We start from the raw sequence: 16,939 nt of genomic DNA on the forward strand, positions 1-16,939 counted from the left end.
GAGGGAATTGCATGGCAGCGAGGTTATCACTAGGATATGCGTATGTATGCAGAGTAGGCTTTGACACCTATAGACCCACAGTGTCATCTTGAAGAGGTAAGGTGAAACTGCTGAGAGTGATTTTTATTGTGGTGTAGGAAGAATTATGAACATTGATCAAAATAAATTGAGAACGAACAAAATAACACAAGACTGCTACTGATACTTGATTTATTGATGACATTTAAATGAGAAAGTCAAATACTAATGGCAGAGCGCTTTGTCATTAATAGATGCTAATGTTAAATTATTTAATGAGTGGTGTCCTGTCATTTTGTTTCAGTTGCGGTTTAAAGTATTAGAGTATTAGAGGTCAGTATTCAGTATAAACAGTTCAGTATAAACTAGGGAGATATTGAGGGAAACATTCAGGGCAACCAAAGATGGCAAACAAATATATGCAACACATGCAAAGACATTATTTGATAATATTAGATGACATTATGGGGTGCGAATGATTCCATTGTGTTGGACTCGGGCACATTTGCACTCTTTTTGAACTGAAATGATTGGTTGTATTGGTTTATATGTATTATGTGCAATACAAAAGACCGGGTTTGATGAAAACACCAAAGGCAAGGGCTGTATCATAATATCTCCATGCCCAAGACCGTGTTTCATTTGCTGAATACAACATAATGAATATCTCTTTGCTTTTTTTCTTGTCCATCCTGAGAGGCAAAGATATTATCTCTGTCTTTGCTAATCTCCTTGTCCCTCTGGTGCCTGTCAAAACAAATAAAGCACAACAGCAACTCACATAAACCTTCTTAGAACAAGAAGATGATTTGGACTCTTATAATGATGCTGTAGTATAACTCAATTCCATCAGAGAGTTATTCTAATAGTACAGAACAAAGTCACATTGAACACACAATATGAATAATGAGAAAGAGAAATAGCAAAGCAAACAAAAGCATTTTGCTTTTTATGTCAGAGATGTTACTGAGAGAATATACAGTATATATATATGTATATCTTAATTGATTTTAAATCTATAACATTATTGCTGCTAATTCGCTCTTCAGGAATTAGGTATTTCTATGAAACTTAAATGGGACAAATTTATATGGGATAGAAAAAGCTCATTCAGAATAAAAAATCCTTTTCTTCTCTCTCTCTTTGTTTAGTAACAGTACTGCTACCAATGAAGGTTCAAATACATGTATTTGTTATACACACCTAAAGGTGGAAGCCAAATCTACTTATATCCCTGCTCACCTTGGGTCCCATGTCTCTGCTTTTGGCTCTCATCTTGTTGACCTGGGACTCGGCAATATCGGCCCTCTCCTGAGCTTCCTCCAGCTCGTGCTGCACTTTCCTGGAGCGAGTCAGGTGAGTGTTGGCCTGCTCCTCCTGAAAATAAAGAACAAAAACAAACAAACAAACAAAAGCATTAGGAAAGAGTTCTGTCAGTGTATCACTTCCGTTCAGACATAATGTGTGTGTGTGTATCTGCATATATCTTGTGCGTAATGCAAGGGCGTAGGTTTGCATAGAAGTTTGGGAAAGACAAAAAAGTCCCTACCAATATTTTGTTAATTTGAGAAAAAAAATCATTTTGCACAATATATTTGCAAACTCATTCGTATTATTATCAATACAATGTTCGTCGCCCAGAATAGTTATAAATACATTTCTAAGTTTTCCAATGCGCCCTCGAGCTGAGAGACAAGATGATGTCATTTAATTGGCTGAAGTGGCAGAGTTAGAAACACTACGTGAATCCTGAAAGAGTGCTGCTAGTAGTCTGATACGGTAAGCTACTAAATTCGCCAGGAAATAATAACGCCTCATATCAGTATTTCATTTGGTCTCAGCATTGATATTTTGACCCTTTTGTGCTCTGAAAAGCCACCTAAAAAGAAAAGAGATGCCAGAAGTTTTTTCCACCATATAGAGCTATCAAAAAGCCCAGGTCGCTGTTAGTTAGCTAGTCGGAAAACTACCCACATTGCAAAGCTGCTAGCCCTAAATCGCCACCCATTGTACAATGGAAACATGTTTTGAAAGTTCTTATTGTGTAGGGCATGTTACTTTAGCTTGCATTACATCTCGTCTTGTTGAAGCCAGAAGGATAAGCTACCCTACCCTGTTTAGACAATTTTACCCATGAATGTAATCAATCACACTGGCTATTTTGAGAATACATGTTATACTTGAAGGTAGTAAAAAGGTGCAATCAATTGGGATGCCCAAATGTATGTAGCATATAATTCATGAATACATTATTTCAATGCACTGCAATCCAGATGATGAAGGCTTAGTACAGCTCCATAAAACCTGAACCATTTACCTACATATTACAAATTAATTTCAGAACAAACAAATGCACTGCATGTACTTCTCATTAGGAAATTTTGTTCATTAAGGCAATATTTTGAAATGCATTCAGGAAACTAAGAAATCCAGTGCAGATGTAGTGCAGGTTGAGGAAGAAGCAGCTGGACCATCAGGGCTTCAGATGAGGTCTTACTCATGTTTGGGATATCCAAAAAGCAAAAAAAAAAAGCAAACAAAAACATGTGGTGTCAAGAAATGTGGAGAACGTTATTTTTTTAATTTAAACTAAGGGTTTATTATTCTTATTATGTTTAAATCAGTTCCAAGTTCCACAAGTTAGTAGTACACAAATGTTAATATATTCTAATAAAGTTTGCCTGTTAAATATAACATCAACTACATTTTTTAATTTATGGTGGGGGTGGGGGTGGGGTGGGGGGGGGGTCTGCCGGGCAGTGTCCCTACCAATGCTGAGACCAAACCTACGCCCTTGGCGTAATGTGTTTGACTTACAGCTTCTTCAGCCTGTCTCTTGTAGGCTTTCACTTTGTTCTGGAGTTTGTCCACCAGATTCTGCAGTCTGTTCCCATTCTTCTTGTCCTCTTCAGACTGCAATGCAACACAGACACACGTACTCCCCATGCGAAAGGTACAGATTTCAGGCAGTAAACATTTATTTAATTCTTCTCATTTGAAAAGATACTGTCATCTCACTGATCCATCTGCTAAAAACTCATTAAATGGCATATTCAATTATTTTAATACTGAGTACTATCCCACAGAAAAAAAATGTATAATCTTGAAAAAATCACACTAATTAAAATACATCTCTATCATATCAACCAGTAAAGAACTACAAAATGCATTCATTTGTAGACTAGATCAGCACCCACAGCACCCTCAACTGTAGATGCTGATGTACTGGGCAATTTCAGCTAGTCTAGAGGTAGAAGAGAAAGGGAAAATAAAGTGGTCTAGACCTGGTAGGTGAGCTCCTTCACCCTCCTCTCATATTTGCGATACCCCTTAATGGCTTCAACTCCACGCTTCTGCTCAGCATCCAGCTCGCTCTCTAACTCCCGCACCTGAAATCACCACAGCTGAGATTAAGATGTCATCACGCTTACCTGCTGAGCCATGTAGTGCATAGGATAACATACGAACCCTTGTTTCCAGTTTCTGAAGTTGTTTTTTCCCACCCTTCATGGCCAGGTTCTCTGCTTCATCCAGGCGATGCTGCAGGTCCTTGACAGTGACCTCCAGGTTCTTCTTCATCCTCTCCAGGTGAGCACAGGTGTCCTGTTCCTTCTTTAGCTCCTCAGCCATCATAGCAGCCTTTACAGAAGCAACAATAGGATGTCATTCATTTGTAATTTCAGTGATTATTTTTGTGGGTGAAACTGTGACAGACAGGAAGTTTACATCTGTGATGGCTTTCTTAGCCTTCTCCTCAGCATTCCTGGCTTCGTGAGCAGAATCCTCAATTTCACTCTGCATTTGAACCAAGTCAGCTTCAAGCTTCTTCTTTGTGTTCAGCAGACTTGTGTTCTTAAATTAAAAAGACAGTGTTGGATTAAAATGACTGACTGGCTGGTAAGAACCAAACGTTTGTGGAAAGCATAGTCTTACTAAGTGGAACTTATACAACTCATAATTTTAGTTCATGTTCAAAAGATCGAAATAACAAGGAGAAATGAACCGCACAGACAGGCTGTATTGGAACATGTGTCCTCATCATCTTAGATGTAGAATATTTAGAAAAGCCTTCATTCATTACGCTCTCTCATTCGGTGTGCAAAACACCCCCATCTGACCCACCTGAGAGTGCAGGAGGGCCACTCGCTCGCTGGCATCAAGCAGCTCTTGCTCGGCCACTTTGCGACCTCGTTCGGTTTGCTCAAGGGCAACGCGGAGTTCCTCGATTTCAGCCTGCATGAGGTTAGCCCTGCGCTCTGTCATGCCAACCTGCTCCTTCATATCCTCCTGTTCTCTTAGAGCATCGTCCAGATGAACTTGAATGTCCTTCAGAATAAACAAAATATTTGTCTCAGAATTAGAATGATGTGTTTAGTATATCAACTAGAATGTCATTGCTGTTTTGAGGGTTGTATTTCTTTCTTTTCAACAAGGAAAGTTTCAATAATATCTTTTCATGTAGAAAATGCACAAATTCGTCATGAAAATAAACAAAACCCATAGGAGGCTTTCTACCTTAAGCTGTCCCTGAACATTTCTCAGTTGCTTTTGTGCTTCAGCTGCCTGGCGGTTGGCATGACTCAGCTGAATCTCCATCTCATTTAGATCACCCTCCATCTTCTTCTTGACTCTCAGGGCATCGTTCCTGCTCCTGACCTCAGAGTCCAGGGTGTTCTGCAGGGTGTCAATGATCCTCTGGCTGCTCCTCTTCAGCTGCTCCATCTCCTCGTCCTTCTCAGCGATCTTTCGATCAACCTCAGACTTCACCTGGTTCAGTTCCAGCTGCACACGAAGGATCTTAGACTCTTCATGCTCCAGGGTTGCCTGAGGTACAGGTCAGCATATTCAGGTATATAGGAAATAACACACACAACATACTGGCACATGATAGTCGTGTCATAATTGGGCAATAATGAACGGTTCTTACCTCAGCTTCCTCCAGTGCTCCTTGGATGTCAGATTTTTCTGTTGCAATCTGTTTCCTGGCTTTCTCGAGCTCATGGATGCTCTTTCCACTCTCTCCTACCTGCTCTGCCAGGTCTGAGATCTCCTCTGTTTAGTGAAAACAACCAACGTCAGGGGAAGACTCACAATTTCCTTTGTCCCTTGGAATTTTTCCACAAATGCAATTGAAGATCACTCGATTCCTTGTTACTCACGTTGGAGGTTCTTATTTTCACGTTTCAAGGTCTCAAGGTGGTCAAGGGCCTCCTCGTACGAGTTCTTCATTTTGAAAAGCTCGGTGCTGAGTGTTCGGACCTCTTTTAGGGAACCCTCCAGCTCCGCCTGGCATTCCTCATACTTCTGCTTCCACTCAGCAAGAACCTATCATTGGACACACATGTATTAGATAATGCCTGCTGTCCTGTAAATAGAGTGAAAAACAGCTAAGACAACAGTATCAGTGAGTTACACCAGTACATATTTAGAACCTCTGTACTGCCTGAACATTATATATTTCTGAAATGCAGTAGAGTAGAGATTCTTCTGTATTGTCACAAACAGCAACTATAAATAGACACGTGCTGAGAACCTTATCAAAGTTCCTCTGCCTCTTGTCCAGGTTGCCAGCCATGCTGTTGGCTTTCTCTACATCAATCATGAGATCTTCTATCTCACTCTGCAACCTCTGCTTGGTTTTCTCCAGGGAGGCACATTTAGCATTTGCCGCTTCGATTTGCTCCTCGGCCTCTTGGAGACGTTGGGCAAGTTTTTTCCTATGGAAAGGGGAGCAAATTGTTTTACCATGTTTGGCTTCGTGCAATAAGCTATGAACATCCCAAGGCTTAGTGGTCAAATTACTTGGCCTCTTCGAGTTCGTCGGTGCGCTGCACGGCATCCGTCTCGTATTTGGTTCTCCATTGTGCCACCTCGCCATTGGCCTTGGAAGTGCTGCGCTGCATCTCAGATTTGGCCTCCTGCTCTTCCTCAAACTGCTCCCGCAGGAGGTCGCAGTCATGGCGACACGACTGCAGAGCATGGGCCAGGGCATTCTTGGCCTGTTAAGTGACGTAATGATAAAATCATACTATTACAGGTCATCTTCTTACTTGTTCCTTTGGATATATATATATATGTATTCTTCTGAATGAATCAATACAAAGATGCATTGTCAAAGCAATTACCTTTGACTCTTCTTCTAGCTGTCTTTTTAGCTCATCTAACTGCTGTGTGTAGACCAGTTTGCCTCTGGTCAGCTGAGAGATCAGACTTTCTCTTTCCTCAAGCTGGCGTGAGAACTCCCCTGTGTATCAAGAACATTTTTACATTAGCCTCTCTCGGTATTTCATGGAAGACAGAGGAAGTGATTTCTTGACCATTACCATTTTCTGTTTGCAGACGAGCTTTCTGAGAACTCAGGTCATTGATCTGCCTCATGCCCTCTTCATTTTTAGTCTTGATTTCAATGAGCTGGTCTTCAAATGTGCGGCACATTTTCTCCAGGTTTACCTGTTTTTAAAACACCATCAGAAAAGAAAAAGTGACACACAGTATGGTTAGTTAATTTGTATCATGGTAGCAGGAAAGCAACATTAAAATAATTTTCAATGTTTAACCCTACCTTGGCCTTTGCCACAGATTCCATGTTGCTGGCCAAGTCATCAATTTCCATCTTGCATTCACTCTTCTCCTTCTCCAGCTTCTGCTTGATCCTCTGCAGGTTGTCGATCTGCTCCCCCAGCTCAGCCATGCTGTCAGCCTGCTTCTTGCGCAGGGCTGCTGCGGTGGCCTCATGGTGCAGAGTGGACTCCTCTAGGTCTCTCCGAAGCTTGTGGCACTCGGTCTCCCGCTTCTTGTTCATCTCGATCTGGGCCGCAGTGGCACCACCGGCCTCCTCCAGCCTCTCACTGATCTCCTCCAGCTCCCTGGAAAGATCAGCCCTCTGCTTCTCCACTTTGGCTCGGACTGCACGATCAGCCTCAATCTCCTCCTCGAGTTCTTCAGTGCGGGCCTTAAGAGGCAAATAAAGTAATTTAGGGCCAAAGATGAGGCAAAACATCTTAATATTGTTACTTTCGAAAGAAGTGTCCAGTCATTACCTGAAGCTCCTTTAACTTCTTTTGAAGTTGAGACACCATCATTTGTTCATCCTCAATTTTGGTGAGTAACTGATTTGTTTCAAACTCTTTTCTACAAAAAATGATTCATGTTCAGTTGCATGAAGCAATTTCACATATCTGGACATACTGAATATAAGCCAAACCTGATCTTACTTCTTGAGTTTTTCCTCTGACTGTAGTTTGTCATTCTCCAGGTCCATTACGGATTCTTGGGTCAGTTTCAGATCTCCTTCCAGCTTCCTCTTTCCTCTTTCTAGGTCCATGCGGAGCTTCTTCTCTTGCTCCAGGGAACCTTCAAGCTGTTGTACACATTAAAGTCCATTACAAACACTGCATTTGCTCAAATCCATGAATACATCAACGTAATCATCACTATAATACAGATAGTTATAGTGTATCACACTCACATCATCCACTTGTTGTTCAAGTTTAGTTTTAGCTTTTGTCAAGCTGTTGACTTTGTCTTCTTCAACTTGAAGGTCATCCAGAGTCTGCTGGTGTGCCTCTTGGAGGGCTTTCTTCTCTTTAGTCAGTTTGGTAATACTCTCATCTTGAACTGAGATCTCTTCTACCAGATTTTTCACCTGTAAATATTTCCACAAATTAACAATTGTTGGCAACTTATTCATTTAAGTGTAGTTGCAGTTTAAAAGTACACACCTTATTTTCAGTGGCATGCTTTTCTTTTTCCACTTTGGCCAAGGTGATCTCAAGGTCATCCATGTCTTTCTTTAGCTCAGAACACTCATCCTCCAGTTTCCTTTTCTTGGCTGTGAGCTCCGCGTTGACCTCCTCTTCGTCTTCAAGCCTCTCGGTCTGCTCTTTGAGTTTGGCCTCGAACAGGATCTTACTTTTAATCAGACCCTCACATCTCTCCTCAGAATCAGCTAGATGATCTGCTCTCTGACATTCAGCATCAGGTAAGAAAGTTATGAAGAGGAAATATATAATTAAATTCAAATTCAAGGGGAGTTCAACATCCCTTGAGTAAATGATCAAGTACACACAAAAAAGTTAGTAGAAATAATATTTTCATTTTCTGAAGCTTCTAAAAATAGTTATGTGCTTACAGCCTGGATCTGTAAGAGCAGGTCATTCTTTTCCTGCACCAGGGAGACCATCTTTTCCTCCACCTCCTTCCTCTTTGTCTCCTGCTTGACCAGGTCCTCCTTGCACTTGACAAAGTCCTCTTTCATGGTTACCATCTCCTTCTCCGTCTCTGCGCTCTTCAGCAGCGGCTTGATCTTGAAGTAGAGCTTCATCCATGGCCAGTTTTTCACGTTCATGAATGACCGAAGGTTGTATTGCAAGGTATACACAGCATCCCTTTAGAAAAAAAGAAGACAAAAGATCATTCTGATAGATATTAATATTGTTTGTATAGGCTTTTATATGTTTTAACGAGCTGAGGCCATTGTCCTTAGTGTTAGTATTAGTTCTGTTGCATACAGTGTAAAAACATTTAGTAAACGTAAACGTGTTTGAGCACATTACTTGCTGGAAGTCATCTTGGCGTATTCGGTCCTCATGAGGTAGGCACGGCACAGGGCTTGAGTGCCCATCACCAGGTTGACCAGCTTCTCGTCCCGCATCTCCTCGAGTGTGCCCAGCAGACCCGCTTTGAAAAACACCTGCATTCCCCATCCCCATAGGCACTCATTCATTCACCATTGTAAGACTGCATGCAAACTCGTTTACACAGACAAAAATGCTTACTATCATTATACATTTTATCTTTATCTGTTTATGGTGCACTCTAGTATGTTGCTACCTTGGTGTACCCAAAACGCAACTGCGTATGGTCAACATCAATGGATCCTAAAAGCTTCTCTGAAGCCTTCTTGCCATCAATGAACTGGCCCTCTGGGATGGCGCTGGCATTCAGTATTCTGTACCTGTTTGGACCCATGAAAGTAGCAATGAGCAGGATGCCTGTAGATGTGTTTCGCTGAGAGCGATTGAGCACATGGTTCATTTACCTCTGCTTGAAGTCAGCATACAGGATTCTGCTGGGGAAACCCTTCCGGCAGATTCTGATGCCTTCCAGCACACCATTACAGCGCAGCTGGTGGATGACGAGATTATTATCCATGATCCCTGTCAGGAATTCAATGGGCAAACATAAGATGGTTTTGCATCATTTAGCACACAAACAGAGCATGCCAAAATTGTCTATCGGCTATAAGTAATATTCTCTCACAGAGTGCTTCAGCGGTTCTGTGGTGGTGTTATGATGTTTAAACTCACTTACCTGGAGTTTTTACTTCATTGGGAATCAGACATCGCACAAAGTGAGGATGTGTGCACCTTAAGTTAGTCATCAGTTTGCCAAGATTCTCCTGTGGGTAGTCATTAGGCCATTAGTGAAAATCAGTAAGCAGGACTTTAAAAGGCTTCAGTGAGTTATGGAGCTGGGTTGTGTGGTGCAGGTTTACCCTGAAAACTGCTGAGACTGTCTGGAAGGAGCCTCCCTTCTTCTTGGCTGCCTTTTTTTTGTCACCACCTCCAGCACCACCCTCTTCAGGAACAAACAAACAAAACAATCACACATATTATTCCATTAAAATAATGATTGTGTATTTGTTAACATGTATTGTTATACATTTTTATGAAAGAAATAATAAACAACAATACATTTAAGTTAATTATCATTCAGTGCACATTTTCAAAAAGTTCCCAAACTCCTCACTATTCAACACTACTGTATTCTCCCCAACTGGCACTCCCCTCCTAACTGGAACTTCGACTAGTGCTTAACTTGCACTTACAGCAGTTACATTCCTTCTCTTCTCTTTCTTTTTAATTTTGTCTTTCTATCTCTTATGTAAAGTAGTATTTATTGTTACACTAGGGCTCCGTCTCAATAGTCTTAAATTGCTGTCTTACTACCTTCCTCTCTTAAATAAGAGAAGGAAGGACCGTCCCAATTCGCTTAATTATTTTCTTCTGGGTTATACGATACCTTAAAATACGTCACATAACGGTCATTTTTCAAAGTACCACCGATGTAGCCTCGATGCTGTCTATTACCCACAAATCTGAGCGCCAAGACCCTCCAGCAACTGAAAAATGTAAACAAAGATGGCGGACTAAACTCTGCTGACGGTCGTGTTTTGTATGTAAATGAACATTTTTCGTTTTCGCGCTTAGATTTTTCAAAAGTTACAGAGAAATAGACACTGCAATATCAATAACACCATTATTGTAACCAGCAATAATGGTTGATGTGATTTGCGAGGCATCAGTAAGCCAAGTTTCTAACATCAGTACGTTAGCCTACGTAAGTTAGCTACGTAAGGTACGTAAGTAACCTACGTTCTTTCAGCATACCAACGTCATAAAAGAAAGTTCGTAAACAACGTTTTTTTGAATAATCTCACCCTTAAAAATAACCTCGCGCAAGACAGCTGTCTGGACGAGACACCAAGGTAGAAAGACAGCTCTCTTACTTTTAAGACTATTGAGACGCAGCGTAGGTCTCTATTGCCGGAGCTTGACTGTTGTCTCCCTTGTACGTCGCTTTGGACAAAAGCGTTTGCTAAATGGTTAACTATAAATGTAAATGTCAACCAATCGTACCTGCTTCTACAGGAGCAAAGGATGCATAGAGCAATGAGAGCAGCTTGACTGAGGATTTCTGGTAGAGCTGCACGACGGACTCGTTTAACGGGTCCTTGTTCTTATCCAGCCAGCCGGTGAGGCTGTAATCCACTGTGCCTGCGTAGTGGAGCAGGGTGAAGTGGGCCTCGGCTTTGCCTTTGACAACCTTGGGCTTCTGAAAGGCACTGTTCTTGCCAAGATGTTGGTCATACAGCTTGTTTTTGAAAGAGGTGTCGGACGCCTTTGGGAACATACACTCTTCCTCAAGAATTGAGAAGATCCCCATTGGCTAGGAAAGTGGAAGACAAGTATTCTCACTAGTAAGGCTCATGATATGAAATTTCAATAATAATTACTAAAGACATGTGAATGTACTACCTTCTCAATAAGCTCAATGCAGGCAGCCAAATCCATTCCAAAGTCAATAAATTCCCAATCTATGCCTTCCTTTTTATATTCGTCTTGTTCCAACACGAACATGTGGTGATTGAAAAACTGTTGCAGCTTCTCATTGGTGAAGTTGATACACAACTGTTCCAAGCTGTTGTACTGTATGAAAACAAATGAACAGCAAATTAGTAATACAAATCCTTTCATACTAGAACAGAAAATAAAGTGTTAAGTCTGTAAACATTCATATAGACTAAAATATAGATCCACTGTTGTTAAAATGCTTCTAATTGATCTATATGTGAAAATCCCAGATTCAAAAGATTACACTTAGATGTTTCTTACATCAAAGATTTCAAATCCAGCAATGTCAAGCACACCAATGTAGAATTGTCTGGGTTGCTTGGTGTCCAGCATTTGGTTAATCCGTATAACCATCCACAGGAACATTTTCTCATAAACAGATTTTGCTAAGGCACCAACTGAGTTGACCACCTGAAAAGGGAATATTTCACTGAATTATAATATTTCTGGGGGAACACACACATAATTGAGGGAAGGGTGAAGCTTAAAAAATATTTGAACTTGAACTCATTCTGTTAAATAGCTTGGCCCTTTGAACTATACGTCTATTTGAAATGCACAACCTTTCCGTAATTATCTGGCAGAAGGTTTTTGCACAATGCTGGGCCTCTGGCATATAATAGGCAATTCAGAATCAAAACATTGCCATTCAAGATGTCATTTAAGAGATTTTCCATTTCCAGAAAAAAAAAACTGATTACATCTAAAGAGCAGTGAATGTATTCATGGAGGACTTGTATACCTGTTGGACATTCTGTCCCTTTGTGACAAATTCATTTCCAACTTTAACTCTGGGGTAGCATAGAGCTTTGAGCAGGTCAGCAGAGTTCAGGCCCATGAGGTAGGCGACTTTGTCAGCCACTGGAAAACAAACACCCAAGGACGAAACATTCAGACTGAACAGCGGCACATACAAGAGAAGTATGACAATCACTACTGTGAAAGAGCGGTAAGGTTTTACCCTCAGTGCCATCTGGTTCAGCCTGCTCCTCTCTCTGCTTCTGTTTGAACTTCAAGCACCCATAATGCAACACAGCTCCTGTCAGCTTGTAGATTGCGGCTTTCTCATCGGAAGTGAAGCCCAGCACATCTATTGCAGTCTTAAAGAACAGGGCCAGAGCCGTTATAATTTGGAATAATTTAAGATCATTTGGGAAAACTGTAGAAACAAACTAAAGTAAACAGACACCAAATGGTTCATATGGGAAGCCATGCAAATACACACATCTGTAGCAACCAGCTCCTCCCTGTCATCAATGCTTGCGACTGTGATCTGACCCTGGCTGATGAGAGGGAAGTCATAGGGGTTGGTAGTAATGAGCAGCATTTCTGGAATAAGACGAAGAAGTTCAAAGTGAAAATGGGAAGATATAGTGCACATCTTCAATGCGGTAATAAAAACATATACCTAACATTGTGATTAAACCTACCAATAAGCTCTGGCTTGAGGTTCGTCATGATTTGATAGAATATGTGGTAACTTCTTTCCTCTAAAAGCTGAAATGTCACTCTGGACTTCTCTAACAAATCTTAGTAAACAAAAGATATTTCAGACATTTATTTGCCAGAAAATGAAATATTTTTAACTCACAAATAAAATAATTATAATACCAATACAAAAGAACCAGACTTACATGTTTCAATATCTGCGGAGGACAGTTTTCCTGTTGTTCCAAAGTGAATTCTGATAAATTTGCCCTATTAAACAAGAAAGAAATAATTACCTTCATTCTTTTCCTTTTGGGCTGTTTGACTTAAGTTAGTGAAGTAGCTGAAATAATTTACTCACAAAACGTGAGGAGTTATCATTCCTCACTGTCTTGGCATTGCCAAACGCTTCCAGCAGAGGGTTGGCTGAAATGATTTGATCTTCCAGTGTCCCCTGGGAAGGGAACAGGTTTAATAAAGTACAGTAAAAAATGCCCACTTCCTCTTTACAATTATCATTATCATTATCCCTGACTTTACCTGCATTTTGCCAGGAGGAGCCTCCTTCTTTTTGTCTCCAGACACTGCAATTGTTGCAAAGTACTGGATGACACGCTTGGTGTTCACAGTCTTCCCTGCACCTGATTCTCCACTAGAGAAGGCACCAGTGTATAAATTCAGTGTCACCAATACACTCACATCAAGTTAGATTGTTGAGAAATTTGCAAGAACCAAATTAATTTGACTCACGTGATAAGGACAGACTGATTCTCACGATCTGTCGATATAATTTCAAAGATGTTTAACACCGGTTTTCAAATTCCTTATTCTTGATACCTTTCATCTTATGGAGTGATATAAAACCTCTCTGTACACCACAATTATTAAGTCACTTTTTGTGAATGAATGTGTGTGTGTGTGTGTGTGTGTGTGTGTGTGTGTGTGTGTGTGCATGTGTGTGTGTGCGTGTGCGTGTGCGTGTGTACGTTTATGCTCCCAGTAAGTGACCAGTAATATCCTTTTTAGGGTCATGCGTTTGGACTCACCTGTCAGCATGTTCTGGTATGCATTATCAGACACAGAGAAGATGTGTGGTGGAGCTTCCATGCGCTTCTTGCCTCTGTAGGCAGACACCACTGCTGCATCGTACACTGGGAGGAACTTGTAGGGGTTCACAGTGACACAGAACAGCCCAGAGTAGGTCTGAAGGAAAAGTCCATTATTTCTTTGGTCAGTCATATCCTGTTATGCTTTCCTTAGATCTCCTCAACATAGTATACACAGAATAACTTACATAGATCATCCAGGCTGCGTAACGCTCTTTGAGGTTGAACAGCACAGATGGTTCATTGAGGTAGGTCATCATCACCATGTCCTCAATCTTGTCATACTTAGGTGGGTTCATGGGGAGGCAATCCTCGTCTTTAACGGTCACTGTCTGCCACACAGACAGACATTACATTTCTTACATCAATTGCTTTCTGTAACTGTTTATCACAACACGCAGACCTTGTTGTCCAGGCTTGAGGCTGGAACCTTTTTAATCCTCTGTGAGTGGAAAGGAAAGTCTGTAGGCTCACCTCCCCGGCCTCTGTCTTCACAGTTGCTTTGCCAGCTTCTCTGTTCTGGACGACACCTCTGATGTACAGCTCCTTGGAGTCGGGGACGAAGCAAGCCGTCCTGGCATCGAAAGGTCGGGTCTGAGCTTCGATTCGTTCCTTCTCGGGCTTGCGGAGGTATACGGCGGCCGGGCCGAACGCGGCCATCTCAGCATCAGAACTCATGATGCTGGTTCACTGCATAGAATAGTTTGATTAAACTTGAATGTCTTTTGAGATATTCTGATTGCCTCTTTGTAATTACATTTTTTTAACTTTAACTTTGCAATCCATTTTTTTCTCAAGTGGGCATAGAATATTTCTTCCCCTACCTGCTCTTCAGCCACTCCAAGGATTCACTATTAAGTTCCCTGACAGATTTCCGCTGAGAAACACACCATTTAAACATAAAACAAAAATTAAAACATAAATCCTGGTTGTACTATCTTTTTCATACCGCGTACATTTGCATTCCTCTTACATTTATTTTCAAAATTATTTCCTTGTTTCAGTATGAATGTAAGTCTCAAGTCACTGAATATATGTGGTTAACTTCATCGGTAGGTAATACATGTAGGGTCTTACCTCCTTCACACAAAATCTCAGGGGCCTCAGTGCAGGACGCGAAGAACTGGTAGCCCTTTTATGAGGACGAATGTGCTTGTCACGCAAATATGCGTATGCTATGTTTGGGCATGTAATACTATGCAAATCTCAATCAAGTCGCATTATCGATTTCTTCTGAGTACTTAAAACGGCAGCAGATCTTCAAGGGGTAACAGGATGTGTCAACACCAACTGGTGACGACAGTCATTGACTCTTGAGTTATTTTTACATGCCTTCCATCCTTTCAAGACCCCTTCACTGTACTGTGTTATCTATAAGCTGTTGTGGTAGTCTCTTAGTATAAAAGCCTGATGCTATATATGAAATCGTATTTAATCTATTATGCCAAGAAAAGGTAATTTTGCGTGTAAACAGATTGTAAATATTTTATTCCTATTAACATCCTACTTTCTACATACATTCTATGCATTCCATACATTGGGGCAGTCCTGCACAATGTCATTTAGGAGGTGAAAGGGACATAGAAGTTTATTTGTGGAGCTGACAGGTAACACTTACTTAACCCACTCGACCCCTGTGCCGTCACAATCCTCTCTCTCCTCCACATTCTTAAGCATCCTTCACTTGACCTTCCTGAAAGGTGTCTTTAGGCAACAATGGCATTACCCTTTAACCTCAGCTTCATACATTACTCAAATAAATGTTTGTTGAAATGAAAGTTTTGACAATAATTCCAGTATTGCTTAGGAACGGGGGACACATTGATAAAATCCCATCTAAAATTGATCACTCTATGACACTACGACCCATGGTCATCATTCAGGTATATACTGTATAGGCCTCTAAGTCACCCATCAGACTACTTCCTCTGTGTCTGCTGTATGTAAACAGTATGGTGCTTTGTTGGATCTGGGACCCCTGGCTCAGAAGGGCTTTCCACAAATCCGTTCCCAGCAGTGCCTTCCGTTTGAAGGGGCAGAAGTGTAGTTCAGCTGGTGTTTTCTTTTCCATAAATCAAAGGCTGTCCGCCGCCACCAAATATATCGCTGCTGCCAGTGTTCACTAGATTCTCAGTGATTCTTGATCTGAGTTGAGAACTTTTGTTTGACATTCTGAAGACATTTCTCAGTCGAGGACACAGACGGTAGGACAGTACACCTGTGCCGGGTTCATTCTTATTCTGAGCATAGAGGTGGCTTTCCAAGAAGTGCCTTTGTTTTAGTATCTTACATTGATTAAGTAACCTACATATATTTGATAAAGTTTATCAAAATTCTACAAAAATCCTATTAAATGTGAACTATTTATTGACTACAGTATCCGATTCTACTTTTAGTTAAAATGAAACAAGGCAGTTGAACTTGTAAGTGAGTGAACTGTCAGGTGCACTCCTCTGCTGTGTTCCTCATATTCAATTAGGTTAGATAAAAATAAAGAGGCCTCTGATGTAAGTCTGCAATGGCAAATCAGTTAATGAATAAATTAACACCTAGTGACTTGTGGCTACTGTATTTCATATGGTCAAGGTTGTTGATAGTACTGGACTAACCCTAACCCTAACAATAGATTTGAGATCTGTAGCCAAACTTTTCATTCAGTGTTTTCATCACAAAAAAACAAGAAATTCAAATAGAAATTAAGTGGAGGGGACATAGTTATGAGAATGGTCTACGAAGGCTTAGAGTAAGGATACAATTATACAGCGTGTAATGACCAAGACACACACACACACACACACACACACACACACACACACACACGCACAAATACTAATAATTTAAAAAAAAAAAATGCAATGTAGCAACATTATTGACACCCAAGAATGCACTTAAAGGGGTGTACAGAGATGCACAATTTAAGTTGTGTATCGTTGTCGTCGCCTCCTTGACGTCTCCAAGGGATGCCCTGCAAGTTGCTGTCCACATCAATGTGACCCCCCATGAGTCACATGCGCTGAGTATCAACCCTCGACGACACAACGAGGAGTTAAACAAATGTCATGTAGCCTACTTGTCAGCTGCTGTCAATTAGACCTGACTTCTGGAAAAAAGGAATGTGCTTTGAGGAGTTATAAAGTGAGCTCACAATAATCCATTTTATCGTGGTGGGCTAAGAATGCAAAGGGATATCTTCCTGTAGGCTGGGGGCTTCCTTTCACGCCGGCATGGTGAGTCGGGTGCGAGTCATCGGTC

At 41.1% G+C, this 16,939-nt stretch overlaps 1 protein-coding gene across 1 annotated transcript; it reads right to left on the minus strand.

Moving 5' to 3' along the window:
- Positions 1-741: 741 nt before the first annotated feature.
- On the minus strand, positions 742-14,365 carry LOC308379156 (myosin heavy chain, fast skeletal muscle-like; the record flags this gene model as incomplete). The annotated part of the gene is made up of 39 exons (XM_080856212.1): positions 742-765; positions 1,261-1,395; positions 2,836-2,931; positions 3,303-3,407; positions 3,487-3,657; positions 3,745-3,870; positions 4,141-4,344; positions 4,534-4,842; positions 4,946-5,070; positions 5,178-5,343; positions 5,552-5,735; positions 5,821-6,017; positions 6,144-6,262; positions 6,342-6,468; positions 6,581-6,970; positions 7,059-7,149; positions 7,233-7,378; positions 7,487-7,663; positions 7,740-7,982; positions 8,150-8,405; positions 8,574-8,710; positions 8,851-8,974; positions 9,059-9,176; positions 9,331-9,418; positions 9,515-9,597; positions 10,659-10,968; positions 11,058-11,228; positions 11,415-11,564; positions 11,896-12,014; positions 12,115-12,253; positions 12,379-12,482; positions 12,584-12,682; positions 12,788-12,851; positions 12,943-13,035; positions 13,122-13,233; positions 13,332-13,359; positions 13,628-13,784; positions 13,876-14,019; positions 14,162-14,365. 39 exons carry the CDS (start codon positions 14,363-14,365, stop codon positions 742-744), a joined length of 5,835 nt encoding a protein of 1,944 aa, XP_080712338.1.
- Positions 14,366-16,939: the final 2,574 nt, after the last annotated feature.

The sequence above is a fragment of the Sprattus sprattus genome, assembly GCF_963457725.1.
Source record: "Sprattus sprattus genome assembly, chromosome: 18".
Taxonomy (NCBI): domain Eukaryota; kingdom Metazoa; phylum Chordata; class Actinopteri; order Clupeiformes; family Clupeidae; genus Sprattus; species Sprattus sprattus.